General features: G+C 61.7%; 1 protein-coding gene and 1 long non-coding RNA gene across 3 annotated transcripts in view; one reads left to right on the top strand and one right to left on the bottom strand.

Moving 5' to 3' along the window:
* LOC117309807 (uncharacterized) overlaps window positions 1-1,097 on the bottom strand; it is an 11,273-nt gene extending 10,176 nt beyond the window's left edge. The window contains exon 1 of the long non-coding RNA XR_012328623.1: window positions 272-1,097. This is a non-coding gene — a long non-coding RNA (uncharacterized lncRNA). The remainder of the gene's footprint in view (window positions 1-271) is intronic.
* MAP2K3 (mitogen-activated protein kinase kinase 3) overlaps window positions 1-20,574 on the top strand; it is a 22,499-nt gene extending 1,925 nt beyond the window's left edge. The window contains exons 2-12 of one of the 2 annotated variants that reach the window (XM_033848637.2): window positions 10,553-10,619; window positions 10,937-10,985; window positions 11,741-11,854; window positions 11,950-12,069; window positions 12,674-12,790; window positions 13,685-13,736; window positions 14,892-15,019; window positions 15,466-15,543; window positions 17,810-17,949; window positions 18,987-19,074; window positions 19,549-20,574. In XM_033848637.2, coding sequence (XP_033704528.1) covers window positions 10,553-10,619; window positions 10,937-10,985; window positions 11,741-11,854; window positions 11,950-12,069; window positions 12,674-12,790; window positions 13,685-13,736; window positions 14,892-15,019; window positions 15,466-15,543; window positions 17,810-17,949; window positions 18,987-19,074; window positions 19,549-19,632 — 1,037 coding nt within the window. In that variant the 3' untranslated portion in view covers window positions 19,633-20,574. The remainder of the gene's footprint in view (window positions 1-10,552; window positions 10,620-10,936; window positions 10,986-11,740; window positions 11,855-11,949; window positions 12,070-12,673; window positions 12,791-13,684; window positions 13,737-14,891; window positions 15,020-15,465; window positions 15,544-17,809; window positions 17,950-18,986; window positions 19,075-19,548) is intronic. The other variant, XM_033848638.2, reaches the window with a different exon arrangement.

The following is a 20,574-nucleotide window of genomic DNA, read 5'->3' as shown; positions in this document are numbered from 1 at the left end:
AAAGTTGCAGGGTTGGGAAGGGAGAAGGGTCATGGGTGTGAAGGAATAAAGCACTTTGGGGAAACACTCAAATGCTGTGTGACCTGAGTCCCGGCATTGCCTTCTCTGAGCCTCTCTGCAGAGAGAGGGCCGGGATGCATTTCCAGTCTGTGGGTCCAGGTAACAGATGATATTGGGTGGGGACGCTGTCATCCTCTTTGGGGTCTGTGGCAGCATGTGGTGGGGAAGCCATAATGACCTCTTGCCAAAAATCCCAAGAGCTCCCACTTACCAAGGTTTTTCCGTGTGCCGTGCGCTAGCCCGTTTATTGCTCACAGCCCCATTCGCAGACGAGGAAGCTGAGGCTCAGAGGTGTTCGTTGCCTTGCTTGAGGTCACACAGCTGTGACAGATGGAGCTGCTGTTCTAGGGCTCAGCGCTCTTCTGTGTCCCATTTCTGTGATGGGTGCTTGGGCTGAGCTGGTGGGATGCTCCCCCTCCCCCGTCACACCTCTGTTCTGAGGCATCTCCTCTAGCCCATGCCTGACCTGGAGGACGGACTGAGCAGAGGTGATGTCTCCTGTGTGCAGAGCCCTTTATAGCTGGCACATTTCATACTCTCTGCGGTCCGGCCCATTTGTCAGGTGACAAAACTGAGGTCAGCTGGGAGGAGTGGCTTGACCCAGCCCTCCGTGTCCTGGGCACAGGCCACAGTCTGTCCTTCTCGCCACCTTCTCGAGGAATTTGGACCAAGCAGGATGTGGTTCGTGCTCGACCTTAGGGAGCTTTGCCTCTAAGCTTCCTGCCCTGCAGGGGTGCCCTGCCCCGTCCTCCGTGCCACAGCCCTTGGGAGTTTTCCGGGAGTGCGCGAGGCCCCAGGCCCTACAGCCCTGCCGTTTTCCCCGCTTCCTCGCCCACATGCCATCTCTGCCTGGGATCAGAGGCCGAGGGCAGCCGCGGCCAGAGGGCAGGGGCACGTTCGGTCGGCACAGTCTGGGTCTGCTGCCTCTGGCCACGTTTGTCCTTGGGGTGCCCCCACTGCACCGTGAGTGCTGCCCCCTTGGGCACTTCCTGGTTGATCCTCAAGTGGCTCCCGGATGCCTGACGGTGACACTGAGGCTGCAGGAGCACCGCGTCCCGGCCCTTCCTGCTGTGCAGCTGCCCTCCCCTGACCTGCCCTGTCCTGTCCTGTCCTGTCCTGGCTCTCGGAAAGATTGGAAGGTGGCACTTGGGGACTTCCCCCACCCCTGGCGTGACGCACAGGAAACTATCCGCCAACCTGTGGCTCAGGGCCTGAAGGGAGCAAAGTTCTCAGTCGCTTGTGTGGGGAGAGGGCCGGGGCAGCGGAAGGCTTCCGGCGTGAGTCAGCGGGCACTGGGCGCTGACTCACCCGTGGGGCACGCCAGCCGGCTGGCTGCAGCTTAAAGGGCCAGTGCCTGGCCGCTGGTGGGTGGGAGGGGGCTGGAAGTCCCCACCTCTCGGGCAGCCTGTAGCCCGGAGCTGGGCACGGAGGTGGCCCCCCTCCTGGACCTGGGATAGAGCCGGGAGCCCCCTCCTGGCCCTGCGCCCACCCCCCCGGAACTTCCTCTGTTAGGCAAGGGCCCTGCTTCCTCTGTCCAGGGAGCAGCGGCCGTTTCCCGCCCTTGGCCCAGGGCCTCCTCCGGCTCCGATGTGCTCCCGGGGGCCGCGGGCGGCCGAGGAGCAGAGGTGGTGCAGGGTCCCCTGGGCTCTTGGGAGACAGGGCTGTGCAGAGGTGAAGACTCTGCCGTCAGATGCCAGCTCAGCCCCTTCGCTGTGACATTGGACGTCCGCTGCCTGCTGTAAATGCTTTCAGTCCCCTGGCACCGCCCGGCTCTCGGATGTGAGGCCTCGGTTTCTTCACCTGCAAAATGGGAGTGGGAACCCTGCGTGCCGTCTTGCCGGCAGCCGCGAGGACAGGTGTAGACAGCCTCATTCCACTCTTACTAAGTGTCGGGTCCTGGGAACAGCGAGACTGCCCTCTGCCCACAAAGAACCTCAGCGAGACAGGAAGTAGGGCAGAGCCTGGGCTCGGGGGTTCAAATTCTCACTTGCTCCACTGCTTCCCAACTTCCTCACGTGCCCTCTCTGACCCTCAGTCTCCTCTTCTGTAAAGTGGGAGAAAACAGCCCCGCACAGGGTGGTGGTAAAGGTGGGAGATGGTGTTTGTCAAACAAATGTCACCTGTTGTTATTTTCTCATCGTTACGGTGGTTCAGTTGTTCGTTGCTGGATGAATGCCAGCATGGGGACCTCTGGTGATGGACTTGAAGCTCTGTGACACGACTCTGGCTGCAGGGCCCTGTAATGGCAGCTAGAATATACCAGGTTCTTTCCCCACTGCTCCCCAAGCTGGAGCTGGGAGCTTCATTGCCTCTTGGGCCTTCCTGGGGAGGGCTCGCGGGGAACGGAGAGGACGGCGGGCCTGCCTCGGCCTGCACATCGGCGTCCCCTGCAGCATGGGGGCGTGTGGGACCGGGAGTTGGGAGGGTGGGAGCCTCCTAGGCCAGCCCCTCAGTGGGTGGAGCTCCGTCAGGGCCAGGCGGGGCACCTGCTGCAGGAGCGCAGGGGTAGGTGGAGAGCGCCCTAAGCGCGGAGCGGAAGGAGGCCGCGGGGGAAGTGGTTCTGAGGGTCCAGCTCCAAGGCCTCCGTGTCGGTGGGCGGCAGGGCTGAGCTGAGTGGGGAGCAGCTGGGCGGGGCCTAGGCCGCTGTGGGGAGCATCGTCAGCGTCTTGGGAGGGGACACTGTTGGGTCCCAGAAGAAGAACGCCACGCAGGGCCCTGTCCCAGCTGGGTGCGGCGACGGGGCGGGCCTCCCTGAGCTCAGCTTCCCACGCTGGGGCTCATCACCTTCCCGGGACTGGCCGGGCCTCTCGGTGTGGCCCCTGTGGTCAGGCCTGCTTCCCCAGCAGTGGCCGTGGAAACCCCCCAAAGACTCTTGTAAAGGGCGTGAAGAGCAGGGAGGGCTGGGAGGCAGCCCCTCTGCAGCTCAGACACCACGCTTGGGCCCATGTTCCACCCCAGAGGGGGTCACCAGGCTCACCCTGACAGGGCTTCCCCCTGCCCCTCCCCCCAGTCCTGGGCACAGGTCCCTGTCACCCTCCCCCTGTCCTGAGGTCCTCTCTGGGGTGTCCTTGCAGGCTGAGCTGGCATCCAGGGGCTGCCCTGGCTTCTCTGGGAGGCGTGTCCAGTCGCCCCTCTCCCCTGGTGCTCGCCCTGGGCCTCTCTGCACTGGCCCTTCTGCCCTGTCAGAGCAGACACCGGAGGGATATATGGAATGTACCTGTACGTTTTAAAGAATAAAGAAAAGTGAATTCTGTATACCCAACACCCAGCTAAAGAAATCTCAGCTTACTGTGCGCCTGCAGCCCTTCAGCGTTGCCTCTCCCTGACAACCGTCCTGATGCGTGTGCTCATCATTTCTGTATTATTGTTTTCTTTTTTTTTTTTTGCGGTACTCGGGCCTCTCACTGTTGTGGCCTCTCCCGCTGCGGAGCACAGGCTCTGGACGCGCAGGCTCAGCAGCCATGGGTCATGGGCCCAGCCGCTCCGCGGCATGTGGGATCCTCCCGGACCGGGGCACGAACCCACATCCCCTGCATCGGCAGGCGGACTCTCAACCACTGCGCCACCAGGGAAGCCCTGTATTATTGTTTTAAATCAAGCCCTAATGTACGTGTGGTGTCGTTAAGCTCACTGGCCTGCAGGAGCCCCAGGCCGGTGTCCACGCCATGGTCCGTGGGACCAGCATTGGTGTGTAGCGGTGTTGGGGGAGCGGCTAGAGCTGGCTGGCGATCAGGCGCTGCACTGCGGGGGTGATACCGGGACCTGCGTGGAGGATTCAGCGTGTTAACACGTGGCAGCACTAAGTATGGGGCCTCAGGGTTAGCGTGTCTGAGTGCCTGCAGCTGTTATTACTGTTGCTTCAAGTGAACGTTCAGCCCAAGCGGCTCAGTGCTCGGACTGCGCAGCTGTACCACAGCCCTGAGTTGCCTCGTCTGCGTCACTGTGCAGCTTCGAGGGTTTGTCTTAAGGTTTGCACGAGCCAGTGGGCACGAAGGGACAAGTGAAGGGCCTCGGATGTCCGCGGAGGTGTTTGGGTGCCACCAGGAAGTAAAAAGGGGGCCACGGGGCATCGCTGTGCCTCCCTAGGTCGCTGCTTCCCCGGCGTTGGCGGTCAGCGGCTGCTGAGGCCTGGATGGGAGGCTGCCCGAGGCCGCTCGGCGCGGGCGCTGGAGAATGTCTCCTGCCCTTTGTTCTTCTGTGCACCTGGGTCTGGGCCTCCGGCCCACGCCACCCCCTCTCACTGCAGCCCAGCTCGTCCCGGCCCGAGTTGCCCTGCGCAGACCCGGATAGTGTGGTTGGACCGTTGCTGGGTGAGTCTGCGGGCACTTCCAGCCCGAGCCCCCTGCCTGGATTCCCCCGCTGCAGAGCTCTCCAGGTTGCCTCCTCTTCCCCGTCAGCCTCAGCTCAGATCTCACCTCCGCAGGGTCCCCTGCTTCCCTTTTCTTCAGAGCACTTAGCACTGTGGAAATCGACGTAAATGGTGTGTACCCGGACTTTGTTAGTTGGCTTTGTCTGTGGCCCTGTCTCTCCCCAGCCCCGGGCGTCTAGGGCCGGATCGTTCTGGCTTGTGGGGCAGCACCTCTGGCCTCTACCCACCAGATACCAGTAGCATCCCAAGTTGTGACAGCAGAATGTCTTCAGGCTTTGCCATGTGGCTGTGGTTAGAGCGTGATCCTGGGAGGGCGGGGCCCTGTCTGCTCACTGCTGAAGGGACGGATGCTGTGAGCTGGGTGGGCTTGGGACCCTCCCCACGGGCTCTGCAGATGAGAAGGGCCCTGGAGGTGGGGGGGACGAGGGATGCCGAAGGCCTCTGAGGCCAGGGCCTGGCCCGGGGGCCACCGTGCCGCTGTGGGGGCACAGGGCAGGGCTGCTGGGTTGAGCGGCCGCCCGCCCAGCCTGGCACTCCCCTGTGGGCTCGGTGCTAAGGGCACCGTGGCGGGTGCGGGCCTGGCCCGTGGAGGCTCCCAGGAAACGGAGAGCCCTCCCCTCTGCGGGACCTTGGGGAAAGGCCACTGCAGAGCTGGGGAGCCGGTGTGAGGGGACGTCCCTCCTGTGCCTGCCTCTCCCCCCGCAGAGCGGTAACGGGGGGATCACGATATCGGGGGTGGGTGTGGGCCTTGGCTTAGCTTGGTGCAGGTCAATGTACTGCCCCCCGAAAGCCTCTGCGTCTCGGGGCCTCAGCTTGCCCACTTGAGCAGTGGGAGCGGGTTGGCCTGGTTGGTCTCTCTCTGTGGGACCCCCACAGGATAGAGGTGGCCAGCTGGGGGCAGGGCCAGGCGGGGGCGGGGGCGTCCTTGGACATCTGGCCTCTGACACCTCCGTGGTGGCATGCGCTTACTTACCTGATGGGCACGGACCTGGGGGACCCAGGACGTCTCCAGCAGGATTGGAAAGCACGAGAGGCACCCCAAATATCCAAAAGTAGGAGGCGGGAATAACAAAGTGGGAGCCGGTGCTGCTTTCGTCGGGGATGAGACAGAACGTGGCGGGGTGTGGGGCTCCCGTGCGCGCGAGGCCCGGCAGGGCCCGTGGTGCGGGGCTGTCTGCCCTGCCCCCCGCCGCGGCCGCAGCCTGAGAGCCGGGCACGGCCGTTTTGTTGGAATCTCCCCAGGCCCCGCTCAGGGTCTGCTCCCCACCAGACGCTTGCTGTGACCTCGCCTGGTGCCTCCTCTCCGACCCTCTCGGTGCAGCAGACCCGTGAAGACGCTCCGGGGCTGCTGAGGGTGTTGACAGAGCGGCCGTCGGGGCTGCGGGCCCCGTGTTAGCTTGGGTCCCACGCGTTTCCAGGTGGCTCAGTCTAATCTTCCTCGCGCCAGGACCACTAAGGCAGGGGACTGGACCGCGCGGGATGCGCTGATACCCGTGCGAGGTCGGTCCGTTGTCCCCACGTCACAGTTGAGGCCCAGAGAGGTGAAGTCGTTTGCCTGAGGACACCCAGGTAGGAAGTGGCAGCTTTGCAGTTTGAGCCCGGGCTGCCTGGCTCCAGAGTCAGTGCTGCCTCTGAGATGTACCTACAGGGCTGTGACTTGTGTGGAGCCGGCTGGACGCGGGAGAGCCAGTTAACAAGGGCGCTTCGCTGCACTGAACAGGCAGAAGCTGAGGCTCACGTCAGCTGGGACAGAGTTGCAGGGAAGAGCATTCTGGGCAGAGGGAACAGAACCAGGAAAGGCCCTGAGCTGGGAACGACGGTGGCTCATCAGGTCATGGCTGGAGTCCTCGTGGCCTCCTGTGGCTCCCCTGGAAGGCCGGCGCGGACGAGGACACAGGCACCCGGTACTGTGCGCTCCTGCACCGGGAGCTGGCGGGCTCGTCGTGCTTTGCTGGTGGCAGCCCACAAAGTCTGTTTGTCGTGGTGACAGTCGCCACAGTGGCCTGCACCTGGGCAGCCCTGGCCCGGAGCAGACGGTGGGAGGGGCCGGTGTCCTGTTTCTGGCCGCCCCGCAGACCCAGTTGTGTCACTCTAGACGTAGGCCCGGGGACCCTGACAGGCAGGGGGTCCTCGCCCTCCTCCCCTCCCCCCCACCAACACTGCAGCCACAGGCAGGGAGACTGAAGCTTGTCAGGGGGACGTTCCCAAAGCCCGGGGCGGGCCGTGGGTGTGCAGGCTGAGCCCAAGAAAGGTGGAAAGGGGGCTGAGAGCAGAGAAGGCGCAGGAGGGCCTGCGGCTGTGAGCCCCGGACACCCCCACGTGGATTGTTGCCTCTTAACTTAAAATGTTTTATTTTCTGGTTACAAAATAGCATCAAGTCAAGAATAAAAGCCACCCGTATTTCTCACTCCTTAGCATGGATTTTTTTCACCTCTGCAGAGGCGCTGATGATAACTGTGGTGTCCACCTGTGGGCCAGTAGAGGGCCGCCTACTGTGTGCCAGACCCTCGGCCTTGCCTTTTCGGGTGGCAGGTGCACCTCCGAGCGGGTGAGAAGTAGAGGTGCGGGCAGGAGGGCGCTGTGCCGGGCTCCAGCCGGGCTGCAGAGCTGGGCTTCCTCTGGCCTGGCCTGTGGCGTCCGCACGCCGTGGACCCCTGCGCCACCTTGGGGCCTGGTGGTGACTGAGTCTGACCCGGGGCAGCGCAGGAGTGGCCTCAGGAACCGAAGCCCCGGCTTTTCTGTTTTCCTCTTGGCGTGTGGAATGTGCTGGCTTCCCTTGGGGGGGCGTGACAGGCCTGTCCCTTCCTCCTTGCAGGAGGGGCGCTGTGAGCCGCTGGCCTGGCCTCTTGGGGTCTCCAGGTGTGACTCCTGGCCAGACCCTTGACTAACGTGCAGTGACTCCATCTCCGAGCCTCAGTTTCCCCAAGTAAAATGAGGCTAAGAGCTCCTCTTCCAGGGTCGTCGGGGCGTCTGGAGGAGATGGGAAGGGCCCGTGTGTGAGTGGCAGGTTGCTGCTTCATGGGCGAAAGGACTTTGAGGGAGACCCCCCCACCCTGGCCCCTGACAACCAGCCACCTTGCCTCGTCTGTAAGATGGGATGAAATCTCTCCACACACAAGGTCACGATGGGGCAGCTGGCACACCCCCGTGCTGGGGGCAGGCAGTGGCGCCAGTCAGGTCCTGGACGGGCCCTGGGGGCTCAGAGGTGGTGAAGCAGCTCGATGCAGGCCGAGCGCTGTCCTAAGTGCTTTATCTGATAACTCTGCAGGGAGGTGCTGGTTTTTTTGTGTGTGTTTTTTTTTAATTTGGTTGTGCTGGGTCTTACTTGCGGCAGGCGGGCTCCTTAGTTGTGACATGCAGGCTGCTTAGTTGTGGCATGCGAACTCTTAGTTGTGGCATGAATGTGGGATCTAGTTCCCTGACCAGGGATTGAACCCGGGCCCCCTGCATTGGGAGCATGGAGTCTTAACCACTGTGCCAGCAGGGAATTCCCAGTAGGTGCTGTTTTTGTCCCCATTGTATGGATGAAGATACTGAGGCCCAGCCTGTAAGGGGCAAAGGTGGGATTTGAATTTGTGGCAGAGAGAGCCCATGCTTTCGGCAGCAGGGTTGCGCGAGAGCCGAGCCTGGTGTGGAGTGAGCAGGGGCCCCAGCTCCGGGGCTGTGGGCTGTACCATCGGAGCACTGACTCGGCCGCAGGCCCGGGGCCGCCTGGGTCAGGGCCTTTGGCCAGGACTGAGGCTCTCCTGCCGGCCGCCAGGGCACAGACGGATGCACCTCAAGCCTGGCATCTGGGGGCCCCTGGGGGTGTTTCTATGGAGAGGCTGCAAGTGTCTGCCTACGTCACCCACCGTGGGGTAGATGCTGGGACCCCAGCCCCACCGGACTTTTCCTGGTGGTTCTCCCAGCTCTCAGGGCAGCTGGGCGCGGGCCTCGTCTTCCCAGGGGCACTGATAACCCCTCCTATCATGGACAGTGGTGGCGGCCCCGCCCCCGCTGCTGGGCCGGAGCGCGTGGGCCTGTCTGGATTCACAGATGAGGCGCTGAGGCTGCGCAGCAGGGTGTGCTGGAGGCTTGATCCAAACCCGGTTCAGAGGCAACTTCAGGAGGGTGTGCACAGGGTCTCCTGGCGCCCTGTGCGCACCTGCGGCACGAGGCACGGGGCCGTGGGCGGGAGGCGGAAGGACGTGCCTGCGGGAGAGGCACATGGGCACCGTTTCTGCTCCGGGTGGTTTCGGGAAGTCCTGGTCGAGTCCCAGGTCGGCCCAGGGCGCTCGATGCCGATTCTTCTTTAGCACCGACCGTGTGCCGGGCACCGGGTCGCACTCTTAGCTGGCCAGAAAGTCCTGGAGAGGCGACACTTCTTGTCAGTCCCTGGCGGTGAGGGGTGAGGGAGGCGTCGCCTCGGGACTCAGGCCCACCCCGCACCCTGGGGGGTGGGAGTGGGCTTCCTGGGGCCGTGTGGTGAGAATGTGCACAGGCTGCGGCCTCCAGGGTGAGTGGGCCCAGCCAGAGCTGGCCCTGCCCGCGCCTTGGGTGGTCTTCCTCCCCTGGGACGTGGACCCCGCCAGGCCCCTCTCACCTCCCACCCTGTTGGCTAGAGCTGGGGGTGGGGCTCCTCACAGATGGGGATACTGAGGCCCAGGGGCACTGCAGTGTGCCCGGGGCAGTGGGCAGGGGTGAGATGAGGCCATGGGTGCGTCCTCCAGGCCTGGATATGCCCTGCTTTGGCCCCTGCAGGCCTGCTGGCCTTACTTCCCGCTTTCCCAGGAAGGTGGGCCCCCAGGAACCTCCCCCGCTCCCAGCCCGGCGTGAGCCTGGGCGGGGATGCCGACAGCATCAGGGGTAGCTGTGGGTACAGGCACCTCAGCCTCGCCGCCTGTCCACGGGGAGGGCTGTGTGGAGGGCTGGGGAGCTGGCCCCAAGCACAGGCAGGCTTGGCAGCAGTGGGAGCTCGGCCGGTCCAGCACCCTCGCTCCACAGGGGACGTCCTGCCCTGCCCTGGCCAGCCCCGGCTGTGGAACCAGCAGACCCGGGTGCACATGCGGTCCTTTCCTGACTCACCTTCCTGCCCTTGGCCCTGGCCCCGTTTTCCAAGCTGAGCCGGTGCCCTGGAAGGTGGTGTTTGTCCTCATGCTGTGTCCAGCTGGGGCCCCTTCTGGGGAAGCTGAGGCTGAGAGGGGCGGGGCGCCTGCACACAGGGTCCCGGCCCACGGGCCTGGCTGTGGACACCCCAGGCCGGGTTGCATGTGTTGCCTGCCGGCAGGGCCCCCAGCCTGCATCTGCGCTCCAGCACGACGGGTGGGGACGTCGAGGCTCAGAGGCGGGGTGGGCGGCAGAGCCGGGGCTCCGGCTTGGTGGGTGCCCCCTCACCGAGGTTAGCACTGCATGGGGGTGGGGCGGGTAGAGGCCCTGCTACCTTCCCAGGCTGCTGGACAAAGCCCCACACACTGCGCGGCATCAACACCGCAACCTCCTGTCCCCCGTCTGGAGGCCGGAGCCCATCCAGGTGTCGCAGGGCTGGTCCTGCTGCGGCCGTGACGGGAGGAGCCTCCCCAGTCTTGCCCCCGGGACTGCAGACGGCCATCTTCTCTGACGCGTGTCTGTCTCTGTGTCCAAATTTCCCCTTTTTAAAAGGGCACCTGTTATGTTGGATTAGGGCCTCACCTTAAAGACCTCGTTTTAACCTGATCATCTTCTGTAGCTCTCCAAATAGGGTCATGCTCGGAGGTACTTGGGGTTAGGACTTCAGCTTTCAGGGGTTAGGACACAATTCAGGCCTTCGGAAAACTTGGGACATAGGGCTCTGCGTGGGTGGGAGCACGGGGGCCTGATGGGGGCCGTGGGGGCCAGTCTGTGACGGTACGTCTTCCTCGGAGGTGCCGTCTCTTCTCAGGTGGCTGTGGGGTGACTGTTCCAGGAGGACTGGCGGGGCTCAGGCCCTCCAACCCAGGCTGGGCACGTCCTCTGGGCTCCCGGAGGCCCCGGGGCCCCGTCACGGCGCCGACTTCGCTGACCCTCGGCGTCTATGTCTGTGCCGGGGCCCTGGGGCTCCTGCCTGTCCCGGGAGACGCTGACTGAGCGGTGGCTGAGCGGACGCTCCCTTCTCTCCCTCCCATTTAGGAAAGTCCAAGAGGAAGAAGGATTTACGAATCACCTGCGTGTCCAAGCCGCCGGCGCCCAGCCCCACGTGAGTTGGCCTCGGGTTTCCCCTGGCGCCGCCCAACGGCCTCCTGAAGGGGCCACCATGAGCCGGGCCCCTGCCTGGGCAGCACCTCCTCTGGGCAGCTGCGGGGGCCACGGGCCTCGCACGTCCGCTCAGGGCCCTGCTCTCCCGCTGAGGACGGAAGGCGAGGCCCTGGCCGCGTCCGCGTGCTGTACCGCGTGCTGCCCCGCACACGCTCCGTGGCTGGGGGTGGGGGCTCCCGGGCAGGATGTGCACCAGGCTGGGCTGCCCGCTCAGGAGGGCGTGGCTCCCCGGGCTCACGGCCCCGCTCCTCCCTGCAGGCCCCCCCGGAACCTGGACTCCCGGGCCTTCATCACCATCGGGGACAGGGTAGGTGTTGTCGGGCCCTGGGAGGTGGCTGCGGGTGGTGGACAGAGCTGGGCTGGGGCGGAGCGCCGGCTCCCCGCTGCTGACCAGTGGCCCGTCTGGGGAAGAGGTGGTGGCTGCCTCCTGGGGCCCTGGTGAGCCGGAGCCGGCGTGGAGCGCCCTGACCTCAGAGGAGTGGTGCTGAGCGTGCAGTTCCCCGGCCCTGCCCTCGGGGCCGGTGCCCGGGCACCTGCGTTTCACTCGCACTTCCTGATGGCTTGGGAGGCCCGGCTTGGGGACCGTGTGTGGACCACAGGACACGCCGAGGCTGTCCCGTTCGTCCCCTGCTCACTCCCTTTTATGGCTGCTCCCTGTGAGGTGAGGCCCTTCTGTTGTCCTGTCCGCGTCCCCGGTGCCTGAAGCAGGGACTTGCGTGTAGTAGGTGCCGAACGAGTGGTTCACTCTGTCCACCTGAGCGGGGTGGGGCGAGAGGGAAGGAGCATCTCTCAAGGGCCCCATGCCGCTGGGAGCACTTTCCAGGCTGGCCTGCTGACACCTTGCAGCAGCCCTTGGAAGGAGGTGCTGTGCCTGTCCTGTAGAAGGTGAGGGGAGGCTCAGAGAGGTTAAGTGAGTTGCCCCAGGGCACACAGTGGAAGTGGTTGGGGCAAGATTTGAGCACAGGTCTGACTGGCTGGCAGTCCTCTCTTTCTGCTGCCCCAGCATCTCCACTGGCGCCTGACTTGGCCCCCGTGAACCCTCTCTCTTTTGTGTCCCCCAAGAACTTTGAGGTGGAGGCGGATGACCTGGTGACCATCTCAGAGCTGGGCCGAGGCGCCTACGGGGTAGTGGAGAAGGTGCGGCACGCCCAGAGCGGCACGATCATGGCCGTGAAGGTGAGCAGGGCCCCCAGCCTGGGGCTGTCAGGGCCGGGGGCACCGGGGGCCGTGCACCTGCCTCCCAGCCCCTGACCGCAGCCCTCGCCCCGCAGCGCATCCGTGCCACCGTGAACTCGCAGGAGCAGAAGCGCCTGCTCATGGATTTGGACGTGAACATGCGCACGGTCGACTGCTTCTACACCGTCACGTTCTACGGGGCCCTCTTCAGAGAGGTGGGCCCTCGGGGGGCGGGCCCGGGGGCTGGGGCTCAGCCAGGCCCAGGCCGTGGTGGGGGAGACACTCCAGCCTCACCACAGGCTGGGTCAGAGCTGGCAGGGGGCCCAGGGGCTTGGGGGTGCCCCAGGGGGTGCCGCACCCAGCCTTCTCAGAAGGCTGTCTCGGGTAGGGCGGGCGGTGGGGGGCTGGCGGAGGAAGGGCCCGTCTATGCCCCGAGCTGTGGGGCGGCGGGGGGGCGGGTGTGGGGCTGAGGCAGGAGGGGTCTGCAGGGCCGGGGCATGGGGCTGAGCTGGCACAGGCAGGCCCCAGAAGCCCCCACTGGAGGGACACAGTCACTTCTCTCTGGAGCCTGCCGTGGAATTAGGGGTCAGATGGGGGAGCGCAGAGGTGACAGCGGGGGTGGGGGGCTGCCGTGTGGAGCCAGCAGAGTGGGCAAGCCTCGGGGGAAGGGGGAGGAGCTGGGAGGTTGGGGCATCCGCAAAGGCTGAGGGGTGTAGGTGTGTCGGGGGCGCTGGCCGGCTCCGGGGAGGTGGGCACGGGAGGACGCCGGCCCAGGCAGTCCTGGGCGGGCATGGCTGAGTTCCCGATGTCCACGTGCAGGGAGACGTGTGGATCTGCATGGAGCTCATGGACACATCCCTGGACAAGTTCTACCGGAAGGTGCTGGACAAGGACATGACGATCCCAGAGGACATTCTCGGGGAAATCGCTGTATCTGTAAGTGGCTCAGGCCCTGCTGGGGTGGGGGTCCTGATGTTGTTGTCTCGGGCAGAGTCGGGCCCCCAGTGTGGCCCCCGGCTGTGGCCCTGAACCTGGGCGGCTGCCCCTCGAAGCCCAGCTGCCGCCACCCTGGGCCAGAGCCTCCCTGCTGAGGAGACCGGGGCGCCTGGAGCCGCACAGCTTTGGCAGAGCAAGGCCCTCTGGGGCCACGAGAAAGGACTTGGTGTTTACAACTTCCTCATGCCCGGGACGAGGCCGCTCTGGGGCAGCTCACAGAGGCATGGTGTCGGGGGAGGGGTTCGCATCCGTGCTTGCCTCCTGAGCTTGCATGTTCCTAGGGCAGGGCGGCAGCCCCGGGCATGAGCGCCCCGGCAGCCAAAGCAGAAAGGGAAATGGAGTCAGCGAACCAGCGGTCCTTCCTCCTGACCGCACCTGCGAACGTGCGAACATCCCCCTGGCATTGAATCAGGGTCTTTGGGGTCATTCCTGTGGGGAATGGCTCCGAGCATGTAGCCCACTGACTGCTGAGGGAGGGAGAGGAAGCAGGGAGGCTGCAGAGGGCTGGGTTCTACCAGGAGCCTGGTAGGGGAAAGGGACAGCACCCTGGGAGCTCCTAAGTCTGGGACTCTGCAGGGTCGTGGGCATGTCACTTGAGACCCTTGCCCACTCAGAGCAATGCAGGAACCCAGTGCGTCTGCACCAAGGTTGCTGGGACCCCACAGCAAAGGCTGGGATGTGGGCAGGGCCTAGGGTAGTGAAGGGTTGGGTGTGTACCTGGGAGAGGGCGACGGATGGCCCTGGGTGGGGTGTCTTACAGCTCTGTCATTGTTGATGCAACCGGGAATCACAGCCATCCGGTCTCTTCCCCCCTCTTCCTGTTCCAAATGCCAGATTGTGAGGGCCCTGGAGCACCTGCACAGCAAGCTGTCCGTGATCCACAGAGGTCAGTGCCCAGGCCGGCCGGCGGGAGGGGGCCTGGCTGCTCACACACACGCTCTTGCCCGGTCCTGCTGGGCCCGCACCGCCAAGGCTCAGAGGCAGCCGGCTCTGACGTGCCTGTTGGGTCAGGCGCTGAGCCTGTTGCCCGGTCCAGGCCACTGTCCACTCCTCCCAGCCATTTTCCTCAGCCCCCAGGCCCAGTCCCAGTTCCACTGGCTGGTGCTCCGAGCACGGATGGGGTGGACCGTTGTCCTGGGAAGGCTGAGCCGTCTTGTTTTGATGTGTTGTTTACGTGTCGCAAGACACGTAGGGGGCTTGTGTACCGCTGCGTGAATCTGATCGTTGTTTACGCTGTGTAACCCCCCGCACATCAAGGTGAAGGTGTTTCCAGCCTTCCCTGCCCTCCCGGCAGTTCTCAGCCCTTCCTGCTCAGTCATGCCCCCAGCCCCCGACGCCCTGGAGCCGCACTCCTCTGATTTCCCCACAGTGGGTTGGTTTTGCTTGTTCTCAGCCTCCCGCTTGGCCCGCTGATTCTGAGACTCACCCAGGCAATGTACGTCCTGCCTCTTCATCTGTGTTCTGGGTGCTCTGCTTTTCCAGACCAAGTTCATTAGGCTAAGCCCCCTTGACCACTCAGTGGCAGGTTGTCACGGAACCTTCGGCCCTTTTTCTGGGCGTCTGTATCCACACAGAAGTCCCCATAGAAGGCAGCAGAGATGCGTGTGTGTGTCCTGTGTGTGTGCTCGCTGGGCGGTCCCTGCTGTGCCCTCCAGCACACTCCATGTCCACCTCGAGTCCGGGGGCTCTGGGTTCTCCCGCAGACCCCTCTCCTGTGTTTTAGCTGCTGCCCTGCGCTTCCTGGACAAATCTGCCGACCCCTCTGGGTGGGCATGGGGTGGTTTCCAGTGCCCACGCTGTCAGTGACGGGTCCCCCTGGAGCCTGGGTGGACCGCAGAGCTAGAGGTTGTGCTGGGAAGTGGCGGCAGAGTCCCAGCTGGTTGGCTGCAAAGACATGGTCCCGGGCGAAGCCCCAGAGCCCTGACCTCCTCCCCTAACTGTGGCTGGAGCCCGGGGCTCCTGGCTGTGTGGCCACCAGCTCTGACCTGGGCAGTGGGGGCCCCACAACCAGGAGCTGAAGGGCGTGTCCTGCCCTTGGCAGACGTGAAGCCGTCCAACGTGCTCATCAACAAGGAGGGCCACGTGAAGATGTGCGACTTTGGGATCAGTGGCTACCTGGTGGATTCCGTGGCCAAGACGATGGATGCCGGCTGCAAGCCCTACATGGCCGTGAGTGGTTCCTGGGCCACCCCAGGAGGAAACAGCCAGGCTTGGCCTCCCCCGCCATGTCCTGTGTCCATCAGGGATGAGGCCTCCCCAGACCCCGAATTTCCTGCCGTTGGGGGCAGAGGGGTCTGCTGCCCGGCCCTGTCCACCCCTTTCTGACTGGCCCCGTGGTGCCCATTTGGGTAATAAGTCTCACCTCAGGGAGGTGGCTGGTGGGGCCTGCGGGGTCCCACCCCTCCCCCAGTGTCCCGAAGGTGGGACCCCCAGGCAGGGCAACTGGGTGGCAAGACTCAGGCCTCCACCTTGAGACCCTGGCCCTCGCTGGCCTCAGCTTCCTCATTTGCCCCGGGCGAGGTGGGATGGGTGAGCGCTGGCCGCTCGGTTTGGGGTGGGGGAGGCCAGACCCAGCTGAGGATGCCTGGGCGACCCTGCTCTGGTCCCTCTTACAGCCTGAGAGGATCAACCCGGAGCTGAACCAGAAAGGCTACAATGTCAAGTCCGACGTCTGGAGCCTCGGCATCACCATGGTACCACCTGGGGCTCCCTTGCTACTTGGGAGGGGCTGTACCAGGTCCTTGAGCTTCCGGGGCCTGGGAAATAGTTTAGCCTTGGACAGAAATGTTGGTTGGCTTCACAAACTGAGGAGAGACTGTGTCATCAAAAATTACGGTGTCTTAAGGGGAGCATCTGCAGGTGCCTTATGCCCGCCGTGGGGTGAGGGGCAGCTTTACATGTTCTCGACGTCTCTGATGACTCGTCCATTAGACTTTACCCGGCGCTCGTGGCGCTTGTCGAGAAATCACAGTCGACCCCAAATTAAGTGAGCTCCCTGTACATGTGGCCCCCTCACGATCACAGTGAGACTCAGCCCTGGCGCTGGACGGTCACACTGCTTCTCCACGTTTACTGTCACAGATAACATCGTGCTGTGCATCTCTGTGCCCAGAGGCTGTTGATATTTTTGTGGTTTTTTATTTTTGAGCTCCTTAGAAAAAATTACCAGGAAAGGAATTACGAGGTCCAGGGTTTGGACACTTCTCTGTCTTCCTACTTGTAAACTCTGGTGGTCCTTCTCTGCTGCCCAGGCAGGGTCCTCACTTCTGTGTGTCGGAATCATTGGAAACTCTAGGAAAAAACGCAGGCTGAGTTTGTCCTGTGAAAACCCAGGGTCACACCCACACGCACCGCACTGTACCGCCTCCATCTGAGGGGTGCATTTGTGTCTTGGCTGGAAAGGGGCCTTTAGCCTAACGGGAAGGTGCTTTCTTAGCACAGGGACTAGCGATCTCTTTGGGTGCCAGTCACCACCAACAAGAAGCGTTTGCTTGAGCTGAGGTCTCTTCTGTTCACTACGGTGATCACTTGTCAGGGAAAGGGGCCTGGGTGGACCTGCTTTGTGTTTTCATCTCAGCGGTCAAAATCGGAACCCAGAGTTTGCTGTGAGCTGCCAGTCTTTTTTAAAAAATTAATTAATTAATTAACGGCTGCCTTGGGTCTTCGTTGCTCTGTGCGGGCTTTCTCTAGTTGCGGCGAGCGGGGGCTATTTTCGTTTCAGTGTGCGGGCTTCTCATTGTGGTGGCTTCTCTTGTTGCAGAGCATGGGCTCTAGGTGTGAGGGCTTCAGTAGTTGTGGCTCACAGGCTCAGTAGTTGTGGCTCGTGGACTCTACTTTTCGTTTAGGTGTGCGAGCTTCTCATTGTGGTGGCTTCTCTCGTTGCAGAGCACGGGCTGTAGGTGCGCATGTTTCAGTAGTTGTGGTGCATGGGCTCAGTAGTTGTGACTTGCGGGCTCTAGAGCATCAGCTCAGTAGTTGTGGCGCATGGGCTTAGTTGCTCTGTGGCACGTGGGATCTTCCCGGACCAGGGCTCGAATTCGTGTCCCCTGCATTGGCAGGTGGATTCCTAACCACTGCACCACCAGGGAAGTCCCGAGCTGTCAGCCTTTCCCACAGATGACTGCTGCCAACTGCAAGTGAGGCACCCAAGGCACAGGGAGGTCTGGGTCTAGTAGGAGAGATGAGGCCATGGTAGCCTTGTGTCCAGTGAGTCAGGGAGAAACAGTGATGAGGTCAGAGCTGGAAGGCTTCCTGGAGGGGGAGGCGTTGGAGATGGGCCTTACAGGTATTGGTGGCTGGGCAGTGGGGACTCTGTGGAGGAGGAGGGGCCTGTAAACTTCATTTCCTAATGGAGTCTGGTGGATTGTTGCACAGTCCAGTAGATGAAACTCATGGTCAAAGGCAGACCTCACAGTCTAACATTCCTTCTGCAAACACATGGGAGTCATTTCATTTCCTGTTTGTCCTTTCAGTAATAACAACAGCCCAAATAAATGGCAGCAGACGCTTAAGTCATTGTTGAGACATTAGGGAGTGGGGAGTGGCCTGTGGCAAAGGAAAGGGAAACTGGTTGCCTATCCGAGTTCCTTTGCTGCCAGCAGCCTGTGGGAAAGCGTCCCCAGGTTGGCAGCTCCTCTGATTTCTTCAGATTAGCTGAAACCTGGGTTTTCATGTACAATCTTCTGAATTCAGATTGTTTGAAAACCTGATGATAGCTAAGCCAGTCAAAACTCAGGGTTGGATTTGCTCCATGAGCCATAGCTGCTGGCTGGGTCAGAAGAACTAACTACTGGTGTCCCCTTGGCTTGCATCTTTGGTATGATGTCACCTATCAGCCCCTGGACCTGCCTCACAGTCCAGCTCTGGGTGCTGGACCAGGACAGGCAGGATCTGTGAAGGCCCTGCTTCTGCGTGCAGAATGTGGGTGCATCTGACCCAGTGCCGCTGTTTCCACTGCAGATCGAGATGGCCATCCTGCGGTTTCCTTATGAGTCCTGGGGGACCCCGTTCCAGCAGCTGAAGCAGGTGGTGGAGGAGCCGTCCCCGCAGCTCCCAGCTGACCGCTTCTCCCCCGAGTTTGTGGACTTCACTGCACAGTGGTGAGTCTCAGCCCTGCCTGGACCTCTGGGCCTCCCCAAGCCCAGTCAGTACGCCTCCCTGTCCTGGCCAGATCCCAGCTCCTCCCTGGGCTTGGTCTCCTTCTCCTTTAGCAAATAACCCCCAAACAACATAGCATCAAAATAAGTAAGGCAGAAATAGTTTGAGTGCAAGGAAAATTTGACAAACTATGGTCCTAGTGGGGAGATTTTAATATAGTCCCTCTAGAAATGGACAGATCATGAAGATGGAAAAAGAAAACAAAAAGCATATGGAGGATTTAAATGCATAACAAATTTGCTTTCATTGCTGTTTAGAACTTCGTATCAAATTAAAGAATGCCCACAGGATCCTTATAAAAATTAATTATGTTTGAGATTACAAAGGAAATAGAGGAAGAGGCAGAAGGCAAAGCCATATAGGCCACATTCTCTGACTGTAATTAGCTGGAACAGGAAATCCATAACTGAAGAGAAAAAAGCTACATGCAAATTAAAAGTAAATTCTTCTAATGCACTCTTGGGTTATGAGAGAGATTTAAACAATAAAATTATAAACTAGTCAGAAGTGAAGACGATGAGAATATAACATGTCAACATCTATGTGTTGTGGCCAAAGAGATACTCAGAGGAAAATTCGTAGCCTTTATTTCTTTTATTGGAAAATAAGAAAGACTGGAGACAAGTGAGCCTGGCAGACAGAGTCATTTTCTCCCAAGACCCGTGGTAGGGGGTATCCCGATTAAGGATACCAAGTAAGTGATTGTTAATGTTAGCATTTTGGTATTGGGATCATTGCAAATTCCCTAGATCACTATAGAGACAAGAAAGCTAACACCCCAAGAGGCAAAGAAACTTGGTCCAAATCTCTGTAGTTTGCGCCATGGATCCCACTCCGCCCTTGGAAGCCCCCCCAGAACAGTCCGGCCCCTTCTTCCCTGAGCCCAAGGAGCATGTGTGTCCCCTTGCTGCCCGGGCAGGGCTGAACCCAGACTGGCTTGGCTGGCCTGGATGGGCTGGACTCACTTCTTCCCTGCCAGTCTGGCCCCAGCCTGCCCTCAGCCTGCCCTGTTCTGTCCTAGCCTGAGAAAGAACCCTGCGGAACGCATGAGCTACCTGGAGCTGATGGTGAGTGTGGGCGGGACTCTCTGGGAGAGGGCTGCATCTGTGCACAGCGGTGGGCAGCTCCTCTGGCTTGCCTGGGCATTCACTCCTAGGAACTCCCGTCACTCATGTGTACCCTGGCTCCCTCCTCCCCACTCCATGCCAGGCCCTGTGGAGGGAGGCAAAGGGCAAGGGGGGGCAGGTGGACCATTTTCTTTGGAGGCATCAGGGAAGGCTTTGCAGGGGAACTGGGCCTAGAAGGGTGAATAAGGATTTACCCGCTGAGGGACAGAGGCCTAGCGTGCACGGGGAAGAGTGAGTTGAGGGTGGCTGCGGGGGGGCTGAGGAGGAGGCCGTGAACGTTGCCTCTAACAGGAGGGCTTCTGGGGGGCAGAGGTCCTGGAAGGATGACTAGGAGTTTGCTGGGCAGGAGGAGCATGTGGGAGCACCTCCACCTCGCCCCCTCCAAGGTGACTGACTGCCTTCTCTCCCCATCAGGAGCACCCTTTCTTCACCTCGCACAAAACCAAGAAGACCGACATCGCTGCCTTTGTGAAGGAGATCCTGGGAGAGGACTCGTAGGCGGCGGGGCCTTGGACCCACTCTGGCCCCGCGGCGCCGCGCAGCCCTCTGCTGCGGCAGTGCTTGCCCACACCCATAAGCTACTGCCAACCTGGCCTTGGGCGCCCGGGAGGAATCCAGGGGGCTGCTCCCGCCTGACAGGCTGTCGGTCCCAAGTGCCAAAGAACCAGACCATCGGGGCCCTCCGGTGCCTCTGCCCCTGCTGCTCCAAGGACTCTGAGACTCTGGACTTGGAGGGGCCAGACGCCCCTCACAGAGAAGGCAGTGGTGCCTTGTACAGGCCGCTGCCTTGGCCCGGCCCTGGATGCCACCCAAGTTGTATATTTTTTTATCTCTCGACTGAATGGACTTTGCACACTTGGCCCAGGCTGGCCACACCTCTGTCCCGGCATCGGTAGGGGGACCCAGTAGGGGGATGAGCCACGTGAATCCCCTGGAGCCCCCATGAGGCAGATGCCAGAGCCACCGAGGCCTTCACCCCAGCACTGGCAGACGGGGCTCTAAGGGCACCGGGGCCACCTCGCCCCTGCCTGCCGCCTCTAGGGGTGTTGTTTCACTTTTATTTTTTTAATTTATCCTCTTGATTTTTTCCTTTCGCTTTGTGGGTTTGGCTGGTTTTTCTTGCATGGTTTGGAGCCGATCACTTTTCTGTCACCTGCTAGGGGACCATCAGGCTAAGACCTGCCCTCTCTGCTCAGGCTGGGGTCTCGGGGGATGGGCCCAAGGTCTCTGCTCAGAGAGGCGCTAGGGGAGCCATCCAACTCACTCTCCTTGGGGACCGGCTCGACGGGGGCTGTGGATTTGCTTTTGGTATTGTTTTAAAAAAAAGAAGAAAATATATTTTTTTGAAGAAAGGACTTGCCCGTCCAGGGTCCTGTCCCTGATTGGCTGGGGCAGTTACCTGATTGCTGTTTTAATTTAAAAAAAAAAAGTGGGACAAAA

Source organism: Tursiops truncatus, chromosome 20, assembly GCF_011762595.2.
Source record: "Tursiops truncatus isolate mTurTru1 chromosome 20, mTurTru1.mat.Y, whole genome shotgun sequence".
Lineage (NCBI taxonomy): Eukaryota > Metazoa > Chordata > Mammalia > Artiodactyla > Delphinidae > Tursiops > Tursiops truncatus.
The sequence above is the reverse complement of the archived record's forward strand: the minus strand, read 5'-3'. Positions and strand labels throughout refer to the sequence as shown.